At 40.7% G+C, this 19573-nt stretch overlaps 1 protein-coding gene and 1 pseudogene across 1 annotated transcript; both read right to left on the bottom strand.

Moving 5' to 3' along the window:
• Positions 1-9330: 9330 nt before the first annotated feature.
• On the bottom strand, positions 9331-10292 carry LOC102418192 (annotated as a pseudogene).
• Positions 10293-18429: 8137 nt separating this feature from the next.
• On the bottom strand, positions 18430-19368 carry LOC102417871 (olfactory receptor 7D4-like). Its single transcript, XM_014467778.1, has one exon. The coding sequence runs from the start codon at positions 19366-19368 to the stop codon at positions 18430-18432; it is 939 nt and encodes a 312-aa protein (XP_014323264.1).
• Positions 19369-19573: the final 205 nt, after the last annotated feature.

Here is a 19573-nt window from a genome sequence, read left to right as displayed (position 1 = left end):
TCTCTATTCTTGTGCCCAATGTCATGGCATGTGAGTTGCTTCAGAAGGAGGCATGACCTGGGTTACAGTGGCTCTCTGTAGCTGAGGCAGATCCCTATGGGGGCTGATGCTGAGGGCTAAGTGTCACACCCAACAGTTGGAACAACATGTCCCTTATAACTAAAAGGATATCTTTTGTTTTCATTGTGGTGAAATCACCTAACATAAAATTTACCATCTTAAACATTTTAAGTGTTGAGTTCAATAGTATTAAGTACATTCACATTGCTGTGAAACCATAACGAACATTCATCTCTGGAAATCTTTTTATCTTGCAAAATAAAACTCTTTATTTCCCAAATAAATACTAACTCCCTATTCCCTTTCTGCTTTCTGCTCACACAATTTTCCCTCTTAGAACAGCTGTAATGCAATTTGGAGATTATTTTGGACTCCCAGTTTATGTCATAACCCCTTCAGGATTATGCATCGTACTTCAGTCTACCCCTCTTACTTTCCTTATGCAATACCCAGGATTCTTGGTCGTGAGCAGTCTTGTTTTTCTTCTTAAAAAAAAATCATAGCTCACTCTTTGTTGTTATTTATTCTTTTTATACTTCCCCCATGATTCTTCTCTGATTATCCATAATTTTTCTTATTCATGACGTTGGCCATATTTTTGAGAAAATAGGTTACCATTCAATGTCTTATCCATACAAGGGTATTTTGAAATTTTAATGAGATGGTATTAATACTGAGTTTGAATAAGTCGTTTTCAACTGAGACTTTCTTAGGATAACTGAATGTATGATTCCCAATTATTCTGATAATTTTTTTCCAGACTATGTAACATCTCCTCCGTTAATTACATAGCCCAACATGAAAGGACAAATACTGTATAATTTCACTTATATGAGGCACCTAAAGTAGTCAAATTCATAGAGACATAAAGTAGAATTTTGGATGCCAAAGGCTGGGGGAAGAGGGAATAGAGAGTTAGTGTTTAATTGGAAAATAAAGAGTTTCATTTCGCAAGATGAAAAAAGAGTTCTGGAGATGCATGTTGGTGTTGGTTTCTCAGCACTGTGAATGTACTTAACTAATGCACTTAACACTTAAAATGGCTAAGATGGGCACTAGCTGGGTTGGCTCAGTGGATAGAACATCGGCCTGCAGACCAAAGGGTCCCAGTTTGGTTCTGATCACCAGCTTGTACCTTGGTTGCAGGCTCCTCCCTGGCCCTGGGCCCTGGTCAGGGCTCATGCAGTAGGCAACCAATTGATGTGTTTCTATCACATTGATGTTTCTCTCTGTCTTTCCCTCTCTCTTCCACTAAAAGATCAATGGAAAAATATCCTCTGGTGAGGATTAACAACAACAACAACAAAAATGCTTAAGATGGTAAATTTATGTTATGTTATTTTACCACAATAAAAAGAAAAGATATCCTTTTAGTTATGAGGGACGTGTTGTTCCAAGTGTTTGGTGTACCATTTAGCCCTCAGCATTAGCCCCCATAGGGATCTGCCTCAGCTGCAGAGAGCCACGGTAACCAAGGTCTTGCCTCCTTCTGAAGCATCTCACATGCCATGACATTTGGCATCTGGTCATCAATACCAGCCAACTCTAAGGAATCATCCTCAACCCAGACGTTCCTGGTGATTTTAGGAGGCCTCTGATGGGCTTCAACTTGGCTTGACTTCTTCTACTGCCCTTCTTTGTTACAAAGAGTTTGCATAACCACAGAGTGTGAGGGAACAGTCCCTGCAAGACTGTTTTTACTTAAGACACCAGCCACAAGTTCAGAAGTCCCCAAGGCCACCCTCACTTCATACCAGTAAGCCACAAAATCAATAATTTGCTCGAGTGACTCAGAATGAGGAAATTTCCTCAGGTTGAAGAATCACCAGCATGAGCCACAGAACTTAACACAGTGTTGTGTGTGTGGTTACAGCTTGATTACAGTAGAGAAAGATAAACATCACGTGATTTTCCTCATTTGTGGAATATGATGAACAACAGAAACTGATGAACAAAAACACATCTAGAGACAGAGAAGCATTGATCAGAATGTCAAACCTCAGAGGGAAGGTAGGGGAGGGCGAAGTTAAAGAAGAGAGTTCAACCAAAGGACTTGTATGCATGTATATAAACCTAACCAATGGATACAGACACGGGGAAGGGGGGGGGGTTGAGGGCATGAGTGGAGGGGTGGGGGGGCAATGGGGGAATAAGTACACATATGTAATACCTGAATTAATAAAGAAAAAAATTCAATTCATAAAACAAAACAAAATAAAAATGAATACAAATTAGGACTAGTGAAAAGAAGATAGACATAGGGAATAATGAAGCATCCCATATGAAAGCTTCTTGTCCTCTCCCCATGAAGTCTGACACAATGTGACACAATATTCAGAGTCTTGCCAACCAGGTAGCACACCTGAGCTTCAGTATCCAGAGTTTTTAATGAGGCTTTGTTACCTAGATGTGATCAATTGAATTATTGCCCATTTGGTTGAACACAGTTTCCAGCTTTCCTCCCCAGTGGGCTGACATAATTTGACCTAAAGCCCCACCTCTTGATTTACCTGGTTAGTCTTTTTGGCATGATCAATCTCCATCTTTGATTACCTCATTAGCATAAATTATCCAGTATGATTGATCAGCCCCACCACAAATATCCAATCAATGCTATCACTAGAGAAATTTAAAGGGCTTCATCATTTTGTTCTACTTATTATGTTTATTGTGGCTAAACTTCTCTCTCTATATAAAAGCCTAAGCAATCGTTATGACTGAGCTGCCAGAACAACTGGAACAACCAGTTGACCGGTAGCTATGATGCACACTGACTACCAGGGGACAGATGCTCAATGCAGAAGCTGTCCCCTGGTGGTCAGTGTGCTCCCACAGCCAACCTCCCATGGCCGGCTGGTGGCATCAATGTCTGGCATCTGTTCCTGCCTCACCTGGCCCAGTGACTTTTGCCTTCTCTTCTGACCCCACTCAGGGTTGGGACTAGGAACTAGGGGTGGGTGGCAGCAGACACAACCCTTTTCCCAAGGGAGCCAAGGGCTAGCTCCCCACATCAGCCCTGCCCTGATCACTGGCCTGGCCTAGGGACCCCCCCACCCCTGCTGTGCACGAATTCATGCACTGGTCCTCTAGCATATCATAAAATGTACTGTTACCAGTTTAAAAGTTAATGTGACCAACACTTCAAAAGGCCAATATTCAAAATGTCTGAGTTTGGAGTTAGGGAAGGTTTATTGATCAAGATGGTGCCCAATTGAGAAGATGGGGGCTTTAGAGGTTCCTCAAATCCATCCTCCCTCAGCCCCAAGTTCAGGCTTCTTTTAAATCAGGGAAGGGAAAATGAGGATAGGAGGTGATTGATGGCAGCAGACATCTCTGGGTGCCTGCAGGGATCTGACTGAGAAAGAATAGAATCTCTAAATCTCTCTGTTGAGTCCTGCTGATGTTTGATAAACATTCACTATTTTGCACAAATTTCCCCATCTCCTTGGGAGAGGCAATTTCTGGCAAGGGACTATTCTTCCAAAAACTCAAGTCTCAAGCAGAATTCCTCTAATGAATTAGCATATCTATAGCAGGAGCTATTAGCCTGAAGACCTTGGGGGAAATGCAGGCTGAAAGGAAGACAGCCTCAGAAACCAAGTATTTTACTTTCTTACAGTAGCATTTTAACAATTTTTAAGTGTACAATTTAGACCCTTGGCATTAAGAACATTGGCAGTGTTATGTAACCATCACCACCATGTGTCTCAAGAACTTTTTTCATCTTCCCAAACGGAAACTCTGTACACAGTGAACATGAAGTTCCCATTCTTTCACTCTTTCAGAACCTGGCAAACTTCAGTCTACTTTTGTCTATGAATTTTACTGCTCTTGGTACCTTATGTAAGTAAAATAATATAGTATTTATCCATTCAGAATGTCTCCATTTGGACATTTCAAAATGTCAACTCCTAATGTTCTCTTTCCTTCCCAATTTGCTCCACTCACAGACCTCCCTGTCTCAGTGGGTGCAATTCCATTCTTCCAGTTGATCAAACCCCACACCCTGGAGACATTCTCGGCTTTTCCCCTCTCTCACACCCTGACTGACAACAAATTCTGGTGGCTCCTCCTACAAAATGTAGCACAACTGACCACTTCCAAGCTTACACTACTATCCCTACCCTGGTCCTAGCAACCAATATCACACCTGCATAGCATAAGCCAGTCCAAGCAGTCTGCCTCAACCTACCATTCATGCTCAACCCAGCATCCATATGATTTTTTAAAATCCTAAGTCAGACCATGTTATGTGTCTGCTCAAACCCCTGCAGTGACTCCCCAGTCACTCAGAGTAATGAAGGCAAAGCCCTTCAGTGGCAGGGAAAGCCTCACAGGATGACCCCTGATGCCTATCTTCCTGTGAGCTGCTCTGCTCCCCTCACTGGCTCTGCTGCAGCCACATTGCCTCCAGGCAACCTCCCACCTCAGGGTCTTGGTATTAACCTCACCCTCTGCCTGGGGCACTGTTTCCCCAGATGTGCACTCACCTAAACCATTCACCATCTTCACAAATGTAACTTTCTCAGTGAGGTTTATGAAGACCACTGGTTTTAATATGACAGCCTGCTCCTAATGTTGTAATGTACCCCGCGAATCACAGAAGGACGCCTCAAGAAGTCGAATTAAAGAGTCACATTTATTGCAACCCGGGACTATGAGGGGACATTCCCAAATCTCATAGTAATAAGATGGTGGCAAAACCATACTTATATAGGCAAAAATCACAAAGGTATTGATTACATCCCAGGGTTTGGAATGAGGACCCTGGTTTGCACAAAGCAGTTACAGAAGCGAGATTGAGCTGATTAGTTATCTACAAAGAATATTTATAGTTTTGGGTCTTTGGACCTCTGAGTTGACAGAAACACATTATTTAGAGCCCTCGGGTCTTGGGGCCACTGAGTTGACAGGGAAACGTTATCTGGAACCCTCAGGTCTTGGGATAATTGTGCTGTCCTGGTTCCCAGGTACAGAGGAATTTGCTTTCTAAAACCAGTAAGATCACAATCAATGGGATAGTCACATTACAATCAATGAGGCATTCAATCAAATGGGATGATTTATACAATTCAGAAAATCAAAATAACCTGTCCATTGTTAAACAAAGCAAATAGGTACCATACTTCACTACCCATACCCCTGATTCTCTTAATCCTGTGGCAGTTGAGCCTAAAATAATGACTGACACATAGTAAATAATCAGTAAATATAGGTTTGGTAAGTTGAGTAAACAAATGTGGTTCTGAAGGGTCTGCCAGTAACATTGTCTCCTGACCGCAGTAGATTACTCAACGTGCAAAGAAGACATGCCTGTGTCAATTAGAATCGTTTTCTAAGGTGTTTTTTTTTTTAACACAAATGAGCTTAAATATATCTAGTTTCTATTAAGTAGTGAAGTTACCAGATGTGAGTAGTGAGAGCAGCTGTTTCCCAGTCTCTTTTTATGTAGAGGTATCCAGTCTGAGAAAATAAAGCTGATAATCTGAAAGGAAACCCTCAGGATGGTTGAGCCCCTACGTGCAGTTGTGCCAGTGCACAGCCGAGCCTCTGCTCCGCTAGGTTCAGATAAATCTGGAGATTCTCTATCTGTCACTTGCCACCAAAGCTCACCTGTCCAGTGCAGCCTCATCTCCATGTGAGCCAGGATCAGGAGATGGTCGTGCTCAAAGAAAATCAGCAAGAGAGCTTTTCCACCTTCTCAGCTCAATACTTATGGGTCAATTGTTGGGAAATTTTATTTTACACACATGTCCTGTTATAGGTTGAATAACCTCCCAAAGATTTTCATGCATTAAGCTCTGGAACCTGTGAATATATTAGCTTGGATGGCAATAGGCACTTCGCAAATGTGATTTAGTTAAGGATTTTCTGATGGGGAAAGTATCATGAATTATCTGGATGGGCTCAATGTAATTACAAGGGCCCGTATCAGAGGAAGTTAGAGGGACTAGGGCGAGATTTGATGATGTTCTACTGTTGAGTTTAAAGATGGATGAAGGCATAACAAGCTAATGAATGCAAGAGATTTCTAGAATTTGGAAAAGGCAAAGAAAGAGATTCTTCTCCAGAGTTCCCAGGAGGAAAGCAGCCCTGCTGATACATGTTAGACTTCTGATCTCTAGGGTTGTAAGTCCTTTTAAGCCACTAGACTTATGGCAATTTGTTATAGCAGCAATAGGAAACCAATACACCTCTTTAAAAAATGTATGCATCTCATTGCCACTGGCTTAGATCAGTTCCCCATCATCTCTCCCCAGGACTATTTGAGTAGCCTCCTTATTGTTTCCTATACCTCAAATTTCTCCCAGTCAGGGAAATGATAAAGTCCTCAGATTATACTAAAGATGATGTGGACAAAAGGGGCCACATGCTAACCTGACAAGTTCAGGGAAGACCTGCATGGTGGTCTTGCAAACTTAGAGACCTAAAGTAACCACAAAAGATAGTCTGAAATTAAACGAACTAAAAGCAGTTATGGTGGGTAGTTACATTCTAGGCTGGTATCTACACTGACAAGGTCAACCTTTACCTGAACAGTCTATCTGTCTTTTTGCATCTATAATAACATACCCTTGAAATGTCTGGGTAACTTGTAACTTCCCTTTTTCTGGACCCCTTTGCACAACCTAATGTGCCTGGGCGCCAGGACAAATAACACAAATTATCATGCTAATTGTTTCTGCACTCACCTAAGTATGTGTCTATCATTTTGCTTTTTATCCAATCCCAGGGGTTTCCCTACTTTACTTTCTCCCACTTCTCTATCACCAATGGATTTCATGTAACCCACCTACATTCCTTCCTTTGATTGCAATGTATAAATACAGATGTAACCCACCATTCTTTGGAGCATTATCTTAATCTGTTGAGGTCCTGTTTCCCAGCAATTTTCAACAGTTTGGCTCAAATAAACTCACAAAAATTCTTTACAGGTTTGAATGTTTTTATGTTAACAATGACAACATAGCCCTGGTGCTAAATCTATATCATAAAAGTGTAGTATGCAAATTGTCCCCTCAACAGGGAGTTCTTCTGGGAGTTCTACCAGGGGGCAGGGCCGGCCAAGGGAAGGGAGGAGGCCCTGGCTGGCAGCAGGAGGCCAGGGGAAGGGAGGGAGTACCTGGCCAGCAGCTGGCAGCCACTAGGGACCCTACCAGTGCACGAATTTAGTGCACTGGACCTCTAGTTTGCTTATAAAATCCTTAGTAGGTCAAATTATACTATTAACAGTCTGTCTCCCATCTATGTATCCAACCTTTTTTTAAAAAAATATATTTTATTGATTTTTTTACAGAGAGGAAGGGAGAGGGATAGAGAGTTAGAAACATCGATGTGAGAGAAACATCGATCAGCCGCCTCCTGCACACTCCCTACTGGGGATGTGCCTGCAACCAAGGTACATGCCCTTGACCGGAATCGAACCTGGGACCCTTGAGTCTGCAGGCTGATGCTCTATCCACTGAGCCAAACCGGTTAGGGCTCCAACCTTATTTTTAATAACTGACCTATAAGTTCCATATATTTTCTGATATGCCTCACTCTTGAATGTCTCTTGAATATGACCCAAATCTATTCTTCATTAAATTTCTACTCATACTCTATTATTCAACATTCCAAGCATACTCTCTTAGTAGAATGTTTTCCTTAATACCAAGTGTTGGCTAAGATGTGGAAAAACTGAAATCTTCACACATTCCTGGTGGGAATGTACATTGGTGTAGCCACTTTGGAAAATAATTTGGCAGTTTATTTTTTTTAATATATTTTTATTGATTTCAGAGAGGACGGGAGATGGAGAGAGAGAGAGATAGAAATATCAATGAGGAGAGAGAATCATTGATTGTCTGCTTCCTGCAGGCACCCTACCGGGTATCAAGCCCGCAACCCAGGCATGTGCCCCAATAGGGAATGGACTTGTGACCTCCTGGTTCATTGGTCAATGCTCAACCACTGAGCCATGCCAGCTGGGGCAGTTTGGTAGTTTTTAAAAGTTACATGAAACTCCAGAGCACATGTCTGATTTTCCTGCTTGATCCCTGGCAGGGGGCCTGCAGGAGACAGCCAATCAATGATTCTCTCCCATCATTGATGTTTCTATCCCTCTCTTCCCATCCCTTCCTCTCTGAAATCAATTTAAAAAAATGTATGCTATTAAAAAAGAGCTGTCTCTGACAGGACATATTTCCCTGTCACTTCTGCTACCATATATTGAAAAGTAAATTCCAGCTGGCTGGTGCTGGATGTTGGACGTCATGCAATAGAGATGGTGAGAGAATCCCAGGGAATGTGGGGGGACTGTTGGCAGCACGTACCCCTCCATGCTTCCTTGCCGATTCAATTCTATCAACATTTTCCCCCAAAAGTGAATTAGGTTCTAAGCATGTTCCACATATCTGTAAGTAATATTCCTGAGGCACCACAACAATTTCCAGAAATAAATTAAATCACTTGAGAAAACAACTCTTATTTTACTGTGTTCATTATTACTTGATTTTGGATCTTATAGCGTGTACCTCAAAATTGTAATAAAGGAAAATATAAGTCAAATAAAAAAGGAAAGGAAGGATGATGAATGGAAAGAAGAATCACAAAGTATGACACATCTCAGTTATTGAGGCAGGAAATACCTATATGTCATCTGAAGACAACATCTTTCAAATCTAGATTCCTACTCTGAACTTGAAAATCACATCACAGTTCCTGTGTAAGGTAGGATAGTGAAGTCAGCTTTCTAGGTTGTAGTCCAACTCAATCTCAGCCTCGTTGTTTTTTGAAAAGTGAAGTGAGAAAATAATCTCAAAGAAATGTTTTCAAGATGAAATTAAGTCATTCATGTAAAGAAACAAGTAGAGTCCCGATATCATAAGCAGGTTGTTCTGATTACCGTATGATTTTAATATATTTCCTTTTGGAAAAAAACAAGCAAACAACCCAATTAAGGTGAATATCAGTAACATATGAAGACAACTTTTTGGGAAACTAAGTCAGCGCTTGATATGATAAGTGCTTTAAGTTTAAGAATTGCTGCAGGAATGCTGACTAAACATGGACATTGTGCACACCACATAGGGAAGAAAAGTAAAAAGGAATTCACAAGGGAGTTGTTGAAAAGAAACTAATACAGAAACAAACAAATGTAAAATCACACATGCTTTGATAATAGAAGAAATCAAGCTTATTGTTGAGGAGTGAAAAAGAGCTAGGTATTTACATTTGCAACATTTACCTTTGGGCACACAATGTACACTTAGTTCTAAGGCCAGAGCTCTATCTCAGACAAGATGCTGCTAGGTGGAGGAGCCTTCTCAGGGCCCCTTTAACATCCTTATTCCTCAGGCTGTAGATGAAGGGGTTCAGCATGGGGGTGACCAGGGTGTACATGACTGAGGCAACTGAGTTGTGTAGGGAAGAATGGGTCACAGCAGAACTGAGGTAGACCCCCAGGCCTGTGCCATAGAACAAGGAGACCACAGAGAGGTGAGACCCACAGGTGGAAAATGCTTTATATTTCCCTCCTGCAGAGGATATTCTCATTAAAGAGGAGACAATCTTAGAGTAAGGAAACAGAATTCCAGTAAAAGGAAACACAACCAATAAGACAGTAGCTACATACATGGAAATGTTATTGATGAGGGAGTCAGAGCAGGCCACCTTGAGGATCTGAGCCAGTTCACAAAAAAATGTGGAATTTTAGTGCCCACACAGAATGTCAGCTGCCTCATCAATAGAATATGAAGGATGGTGTCCCAGAACATGATGAGCCAAGACACAAGAACCAGAAAACCACAGAAGCGTGGGTTCATGATGACCGTATAGAACAGAGGTTGGCAGATGGCCACATACCGGTCATAGGCCATCACAGTCAGGAGGAAGTTGTCCATTCCAGCAAAAATCATAAAAAAATACACCTGAATGAGGCACCCAATGTAGGAGATGTCTTTGCTCTGTGCCTGGATGTTCACCAGCATCTTTGGGACCGTGGTGGAGGTGAAACAGATGTCAACAAAGGACAGGTTGGCGAGAAAGAAATACATGGGGGAGTGGAGGTGGGAGTCAGAGCTGATGGCCACAATGATGAGCAAGTTTCCAAGCACAGTGAACAGGTACATGCACAGGAACACTCCATAGAGGAGGGGCTGCAGTTTAGGATCATCTGAGAGACCCAGGAGCAGGAATTGTGACACTTCTGTGTGGTTTTCTGCTTCCATGCAGCTGGTGTGTCTTATAAAGAAAAAAGCCAAGGCAACATTCAATAAGCAGCCAAGTGGCATCTCCGTTATTCATCACATTTTGGTTTCACCTTTGCATGAACATCTTACATGATCTAGTAATCATTCCTATGCCAGTGATTCACTCATTTAAGTGGTAACCCATTTTTATTTAAAATTGTGTAATTACTCAAACTTTCTTAAATTTAGCAAAAATCTTTCTCTCTCTCTTTATTTTCTCCTCACTAATTCTATTTATGGACGTATACCCATTTCTTCTTTCATATGAGCCTTACAAAATAACTGAAGGCATTTAAGGTCTTTTCTTTGATAATATCTATATTTCTTTCATTTTGTAATAGTGATTAAAACATGTGTTTTCAACTCATGTAACCTTAATTCTGTAACTTGATGCTTTATATTGATGTCACAATTAACTCTGTATTTATTTACCTTCCTGTGTTTCTTTTTAAAATGTGGTCACTGCTATTACCATCTTTCTGAGGTATGAAAATGCCTTTAATCACAGTAACAACTTGATAAAGTATAGCTGTTATTATCATTACTAGAGGCCCAATGCACGAAGATTCGTGCAAGAATAAGCCTTACTTCCCCTGGCTGCTGGCACCTGCTTCCGTCCGGCACCCGGGACCCAGGCCTTCACTCTGGCCGCCACCTTCCACCTTTCCTCCAGGCTGGAGTCGCCTCCCGCCCGCTTAGCCCGACTCCATGGACACCACCCAGAAGCTGGCCCTCGGCAGCTGGCCAGGGCTTGCGGGAGGCTTGGCTTCCTTCATCGCTGGGGTGACGAAGGAAGCCAAGCATCCTACCCAAAAGAAGCCAAGCCTCCCCCCAGCTCCAGCCGGCTCCGTGGCTCCGGCCGGCACCGCCATCTTTGTGGCTATGAGCTCCGCCATCTTTGTTGTGGAGTGATGGTTAATTTGCATATTACCCTTTTATTAGTATAGATGGTCAGTGTGCTTCACGACAGCTCCTACATTGAGCATCTTCCCCCTGGTGGTCATTGAACATCATAGCTACTGGTTGGCCAGATGGACACTTAGCCTTTTATATGTATAGATTAATCCATTCCTTCATCTCAATTATTATTTTTTTGTTAAGCCTCATCTGAGGATATTTTTTCCCATTGATTTTTAGAAAGAGTAAAAAAGAAGGAGAGAGACAGAGCGAGAGAAAAACAACAATGTGAGAGAGACACATTATTTGGTTGCCTCCTGCATGTTCCCCTGCAACTGAGGTACATGGCCTGGACCAGAATTGCACCCGTGACCCTTTGGTCCATTGGTCAACAATGTAATCACAGCCAAACTGGTGAGGGCTCAATTATGTTTGGTATATAACTCTTCCAAAGTACAGTATAGAGCTGTGATTTAGAAAGTAGGATCTTGAATCAGAATTCGTGGAATAGAATTTTGTCTACCATGTTATATTTCTGTGACCTTGACAAATTTATTTAATGTCTTTTAGCTACTGATACCTCACCTACACAATGACATTAGTAAATATTTTCCATATTGTAAGACAGATGAGTGATTAAATGAGGTGGTACGTGTGTATAATTTTTCTAGTGTAGTCTCTGTGGCATACTGTGGACACTTGATAAAAGTGATTTCTGTTGTTAACATCACCATAAATCTGTCTTGCATGGTCACCATTTTTAGTATTTCTCTTAAACTGGGCAGTCATCATTATAAAACAACAGGTCTGCTATCTTTTTTTTTTTTTATCACCACACAACACTTCTAATTATTGAAGATCTTTATGGCTTCTTATTTCAGAGACTGCCTGCCAAGTGGATTCTTCCAAGAAGCGGAAGATGCATATGGACTACATAGATATTAGGGAAAAACAATAACACACTACCTTAAAAAAATAAAAAGCATGTGTGAGGTCATGTGTGCATGTGTACATGCTCTCAAGTGGAGATGTGTTTATTAAAATCAGTGGATTAATTGAAAAAATAATGTAGTTCATGTAAAAGTATTCAAAGTGCCTATACATGAAATCACCCTAAAAATTGAAAGGCAAATTTAAGATTTGAAAACAAAAGGCAACCAGTCAAATGGGAGAAAATATTTTCAAACAATGCCTCCACTAAAGGGGCTAATATCTAACACATATAAAGAACTCATTCAATTCAAATACAACAAACAAACCCCAAGCAGTTCAATTAAAAAATGGGCAGACAATTTTCCCAAGAAGACATGCAAATAGCCAACAGACACATGAAAAAATGCTCAACTTCACTAGCTATTGGGGAAATGCAAATAAAATCCACATTGAAATATCACTCATACCTGTTAGAATGGTCATGATCAATAAGAAAAGAAATACATTTTTAAGACCATGTGGAACTTGGTATCAGAAAGGGTTTGAGAGAACCATGAGATAGAGAACAGGTCCTTAGGGTCAGGAGGTACAGAATGTGTGAGTCCCACAGTTTGAGCATTCTATAATATTCTTTAAAGTGCCTCTCAGGTTGGTAATTTTAAGTTCATTTGTGGGTTATAAGTTGTAACTGTTTTTGCTCACCATTGTCCTTTTAGGGATCTATCTGGTGCCTGGCACATAGTAGGTGCTCAATGTATGTTAGATGTATAATAAAGTTTGAGACCAAAGTGTCAACTATAACACAAAAGGGAAATCTTCCAGTTCATCGTGTAATTAATTGGTTTCCTCCTGCTAAATGAGGAAAACAGTGGCAATTTCTTAACTCAATAACAGCTGTTTTAAAACTTCAGACAATAGAAATCAACAAATAAAGAAACAAAACAAACTTATAAACATGGAAATAGTATGGTGGTTATCAGAATATTCTACATTAACTCACTAGAATAGTTGTGCTAAATTCATGAACAGACTAATGCAGTAAACTTCATCTTCAATTAGTTGATATTCTGCTGTACATCTAAAAAGATTGGTAAAATGAGAGGGAAAATTTGCCCGAGTACTGAACATCAGAAATAATTATATTAATTGTAGCTAATATTGTGGACACTAAGGTGAACCAACAATAACATCAATAGAGAGCTACTAAGTGATGTCAGTGAGTCAGATCTGCTGCACAATAGATAAGTAATACATTAAAGAGACTCACTCACATTGGGAACAGCATAGATAACACCTCATGCATAGATCTCCAGTCAGCATTTAATGAATAAATGGTTGAACACGGAAAACAAGAAGAGCCTACAATTATGGGAAAGATTAGAATAAAGCTGGAGATACTCGGGAAAACAATTCTCATTGTGGAGATCTCGATTCTGAAGAGAGAGAAGGAAACAGGCCAAAAGCTGGAAAAGACAGGGTTCAGTGGAAACTAAAATACCTTCAAAGTACAGGGACTTCATTGTAGTAAGCTAAATAATACAGGACTGTCCCCGTCTAATTATTCCAGAGGTAAAGCCCAGTACCCACTTGTCTCATTTCCTTTTCATTCCAACAGCCCTCACTGGAATACAAGGACCTTCTCTGCAGGATACTACTGAAGCCTTCTGTTCTCCAAGGTCTGTCCCTGGGAAGCCCAGTTGAGTTTTTATTTGCCTGGGTTCAGAGAATTAAGGAAAGCAGCAAAAGGTACAAGTTTAAAGTTTCCAGCACCTCAAGGGTTGAATTCTCAGAGCTCCTCATTAAGTAAATTGTTCTATTGTTGTTTTATCCTCCAAACAATTCAGATCCCAGGGGGGAGCAAAGATGAAAGAATGGAAAAATTTTCTCTGATGCTGTGTCTGTACAAGCATCAAAGGGGGGAGATAACATTTATTTTCTCTGAGGAGAAACACTTCTTTCTTTGATTTGACTTAAAAGTGGCAAGGTGTCTCCTAAGGAATGTTTAATGGTCTCACACACCAATTTTCTCTGATGTTCTTCCTTTGAAGAACATTTGGAGATTTCATGGATTACTTGGTGTCCACAATGTCAACAAAGCAAAGAGGTCCTTTCAAAGGAGAAGCAGAGCTGTAACTAGTTTGGTTCTGTGGAAAGGACCAGCCAAACAAGAGCTGAAAAATGTTCTTGGCATTTCCCAGTGAGATGGACCTTCTGTGGACATTAATGAGGGCTCCACGTACTACCTCTAAATAGAGGACCAGAAACAGAAACAATCCAGGTAGAGGGGTTTGAAGAGTGAGAATTGGGGGGAAATAGGTGACAAATATAAACCACTTATCATGTTTGTGGGAATGGGAGGAGAGAGTATAAAGCACAGTGTAAAGGCAGTGTGGAACATGAGAGGGTTTAAGAAAAATTTAACAGAACAGCTTCAGCTTAAAAGACAATGACCAAATTTAGTGCAGGCATTTGAATACACAGGAAGTGCTGACTACATAATCCACAGGATGCAGTCAATAGAAGTCACTGACAATCATAGTGTGCGTCACTTTGATTTACTTGGATCAACTTCTTGCATAAGTTTTTGAGAAGCTCTTCCATGGTTACAGTAGGTCTCTTTTAGGGGAGAGGTTGAGTGAGATGCATTAAAATACAGGATGATCAGTGGAAAGAATTATAGCTTCTGCTATTGTAGGGGGTATTAAAGCCACACTGATACTCAGCGTCTCTCTCCTCTGCTACCCATTCTCAACTCTCCTCAGCCTTGAGTATTATCTGTGTTATGAATGACTTACCTGGTGGGGTGATCCTAACTCTCGCCCCCTAGGGTTAACGAGTGTCACCCTAATAAATTAAATTTAGAAAATTATTCCTATGCTTTTTTTTTTTTTTTTGAAATGACAAAAGGAATTGCTGTTTTTCATTTCTTTCTCTATTTTTTTGGTATGATCCCATTTATATGAAATGCCCAGAACAGAATAGACACAACTATAGGCAGGGCACAGATTAGTAATTGCCGGGGCTCGGCTCCGAGGAGGGCGCTGGGAGTGACTGCTTCACTCCTGGAGTTTCCATGTGGGGTGATGTGGGTGATGACAATGTTTTGGAACCAGATAGAGGTGATGGTTTTATAACACTTAAATGTACTAACTGCCACTTAATTGTTCACAACTGTTCATTTTGTTATATAAATTTACCTCAATTAAAAAAATACAAGATTATAAAAGTTTCCAAACACTATCTTCTGACCAGGCCCCTGCGTGGTTTTCTTCTCTTCCACCCAATTAGAGTAGGCAGAGTAGGCCCCGCTGTTGGGGAGGCTAATCCGAGGCCCTGTGATGCTGATGCTGGTGTCCCCATTGTGGTCGTCACAGAGCCATCTCCCTGAGTGGTAAGTCGTCCTCCGGGCTTCAGCAAGCTTGCTCACGGTGCTGGAGGTCATGGCACTGTCCCTCTCTGAAGACACATCCGCCGGATCTTTATCTTCATTTCCTTTGTATTGTTTGTTTCAGCTGTTCAATCCTCATCTTACAGGACATTATTTCCCATCTCAACTGATCTGTTATCCATTTTCTTTCCATAGCTTTTAACACTTTGAAATTCTTCCTGCTTGCTCTTAAGTTGGCTTAACTGTTCCTTCTTGTCTATAAACCTCTCACGGTCACAGCCATCGAAGTAGACATGGCCGTTCTTGAACGCAGTTGGCGCAGATGAGCCGCCAGCAGGTGGCTTGCACAGCAGACACCGCTCCACCACGTACAGTCCCTCTGTGTCATCCACTGAGTCCACCAGGCCCCTGGAGAGCAGCCTGGGCTGCAGCCGGGAACCTCTGGCACCCTGTGTCCCTTCCCACTGGTAGAGGCCATGATAGCCTGAGAGCGGAGCTAGTCACTCAGTTCCTTTTCTAATGTGTTATTATTAGTAAACAATAGGCCCAGTGCAGGAAATCATGCAAGAGTAGGCCTTCCTTCCCCTGGCTTTCCTCTGGCAACCGGACCGGGCTTCCCTAGCAGCCCTGGTTTCGTCCAGAAGGACGCCCAGTCTAATTAGCATGTTACATTTTTATTATTATAGATTGGAAAGCAATGGATTTTTATACATTGGTTTTATATCCTGCAAATTTATTGTATTTGTTTGTTGTTTCTAATAGTGTTTGGTGGAGTCTTTAGGGTTTTCAATATACAGAATCATGTCATCTGTAAAGTGTGACACTTTTACTTCTTCCTTTCTAATTTGGATGCCTTTTATTTCTTTCTCTTGCCTGATTGCTCTGGCTAGGACTTCTAGAACTATGTTGAGTAAATGTGGTGAGAGTGGGCATCCTTGTCTTGTTCCTGGTTTTAGAGGAAAAGCTTTCAGCTTTTCACCATTGAGAGTGATATTGGCTGAAGGTTTGTCATACATGGCCTTTATTATGTTCAGGCACTTTCCTTCTATACCAATTTTATTTAATGTTTTAATTATAAATGGATGCTGTACCTTGTCAAATGCTTCTTCTGCATCTATTGATAGGATCATATGATTTTTATCCTTGGTTTTGTTATTGTGTACTACTGATTAATGACAATGTTTGCTTTTGGGGGACAAGTATGCAGGGCAATGACATCATACAGGGATTTAAGGAAAACAAATTCTAAAGTTTTAAATCTCTATAAAACATGAATTTGGAAGCAAATAATGTTAAATGCTCATATTTTAAATATTAATGATAGTTATAATAGGTAAAGGTTAATTGAACAATGTCTAAATGCCTTGCAATATTCTAAGGCAGTGTTACTACCACTAAGAACTATAGAGATTATTATTTAATTGCTTCTAGGCTGTGACGAGGCATCAGTACATTTTACAATATTCACAGGTAAACATGATAATCAACTAGGACTGAAATCTACTTGTTCAAATACTTTAGGTTTAATTTAATTTAATTTCTTAAAACAACCCAATAAGGTAAGTTTAATTATTATCCCCATTTTACTGATGTGTTTGTCCTTAGGTGTTTGTTACATAAATTTCTTTATTTTTCTTCTTTGTATTTTGTCCAAAATTAAATCATAGTGTGACCTGGCAAGAGAAATAAAGATCAGAGTTGGCTTTAGCGAGTTGATTTAAGGAAAATTGTCTTTAAGAAAAATTAATTTAAAATAGAATTGGGTTAGCACTGGCTGGTGTGGCTCATTTGGTGCGAGTTTCGTCCCAGATACAGAAAGGGTGCTAGTTGGATCCCAGTGAGGGGACATAACCAGGTTCTGGGTTTGACCCAATTCGGGTGCATGGGGAAGGCAACAGATCAATGTTTTACTCTCACATTGATGTTTCTCTCTCTCTCTCTCTCCCTCTCCCTTCCTCTTTCTCTGAAGTCAATAAAAGCATGTCCTTGCAAACTCAATTCTATTAACATTCTTCCCCCAAGTGATCTAAGTTCTAAACATGTTCCACAAATGTGTAACTATTATTTCTAAGGCACCCCCACAGAGTTCCAAAAAAATTAAATCATGTGAGAAAACAACTCTTATTTTATTGTACTCATTATTACATGGGTTTGGATCTCAGAGGGTCTATCTCAAAATTGCAATAATAGGAAGTAATGGTCAAAAGAAAAGAAAAGAAGGAAGATGGATGGAAGGATCACAATGAATGACACATGTCAGTTTTCAAGGCAGTAAATTCCAATATGTCATCTGAAGACAACATCTTTCATAGATTCCTACTCTGAAAATGAAAAATCACACATCACAGTTCCTGTGAAAGGTAGGATAGCAAAGTCAGCTTTCCAGGTTGTGGTTCAACTTTAATTCAGTCTCTTCTTTTGAAAAGTGAATGAAAAAATAATGTCAAAGAAATGTTTTAAAGATGAAATCAACTCATTCATGTGAAGAGACAAGTAGAGTCCTGATATCCTAAGCACATTGTTCTAATAACTATGATTTTCATATACTTTCGTCTGAAAACAATAACAACAAGCATACAATCCAATTAAGGTGAAGATCAGCAACAGCTGAGGACAACTTTTTGGAAAACCAAGTCAGCACTTGATATGATAAGTGCTTTAAGGTTAAAGTTAGAAATCTTGAGAATAGCAGCAGGAAAGATGACCAAACATAGAACACTGTGGAAACCATATAGAAAAGAAAAGTCAGAAAGGAATTTCTGAGAAAAACTAATACAAAAACAAAAGTGAAATCACACATGTTTGGAAATAGAAGAAATCAAGTCTGTCTTTGAAGTGTAAAAAAGAACCATATATTTAAATTTGCAACATTCACCTTTGGATACACAATGTACACTTAGTTCTGAGGCAAGTGATCTATCACAGACAAGATGTTGCTAGGATGAGTAGTCTTCTTAGGGCCCCCTTCACATCCTTGTTCCGCAGGCTGTAGATGAAGGGGTTCAGCATAGGGGTTACCAGGATGTACATGACTGAGGCAACTGAGTTTTGTAGGGAAGAATGGGTCAGAGCAGAACCGAGGTAGACCCCCAGGCTTGTCCCATAGAACAAGGAGACCACAGAGAGGTGAGACCCACAGGTGGAAAATGCTTTATATTTCCCTCCAGCAGAGGATATTCTCATTACAGAGGAGACAATCCTAGAGTAAGAAAACAGAATCCCTGTGAGAGGAAGCACACCCAGGAGGGCAGTAACCACATACAAGACGATGTTATTGATGAGGGTGTCAGAGCAGGCCACCTTGAGCATCTCAGCAAGTTCACAGAAGAAATGTGGGATTTCAGTGCCTACACAGAAGGTCAGTTGCCTCATAAGAAGAGTATGAAGCAGGGAGACCCAGAACATGATGAACCAAGATATCAGAACCAGAATGCCACAGAAGCGTGGGTTCATGATGACCATGTAGTACAGGGGATGGCAGATGGCCACATACCGGTCATAGGCCATCACAGTCAGGAGGAAGTTGTCCATTCCACCAAAAATTATAAAAAAATACACCTGAATGAGGCACTCAATGTAGGAGATGTTTTTGCTCTGTGCCTGGACATTTACCAGCATCTTTGGGACCGTGGTGGAGGTGAAACAGATGTCAACAAAGGACAGGTTGGTGAGAAAGAAATACATGGGGGTGTGGAGGTGGGAGTCAGAGCTGATGGTCACAATGATGAGCAGGTTTCCAAGCACAGTGAACAGGTACATGCACAGGAACACTCCACAGAGGAGGGGCTGCAGTTTAGGGTCATCTGAGAAACCCAGGAGCAGGAATTGTGACACTTCTGTGTGGTTTTCTGCTTCCATGCAGCTGGTTTTTCGTATGAAGAAGGAGGCAAAAGCAACATTCAGTAAACAGCCAAAAGGCATCTATGGGAGTCATCAACTTTTGATTCCACCTTTGTGTGGACATCATTCATGATCTAGTAGTCATTCCAATGACAATGATTCACTCATTTAAGTGGAAACCGAATTTTATTTTAAATTGTAGTAATTATTCAGACTCTCATTA

The sequence above is a fragment of the Myotis lucifugus genome, unplaced genomic scaffold (assembly GCF_000147115.1).
Source record: "Myotis lucifugus unplaced genomic scaffold, Myoluc2.0 scaffold_414, whole genome shotgun sequence".
Classification (NCBI taxonomy): domain Eukaryota; kingdom Metazoa; phylum Chordata; class Mammalia; order Chiroptera; family Vespertilionidae; genus Myotis; species Myotis lucifugus.
The sequence above is the reverse complement of the archived record's forward strand: the minus strand, read 5'-3'. Positions and strand labels throughout refer to the sequence as shown.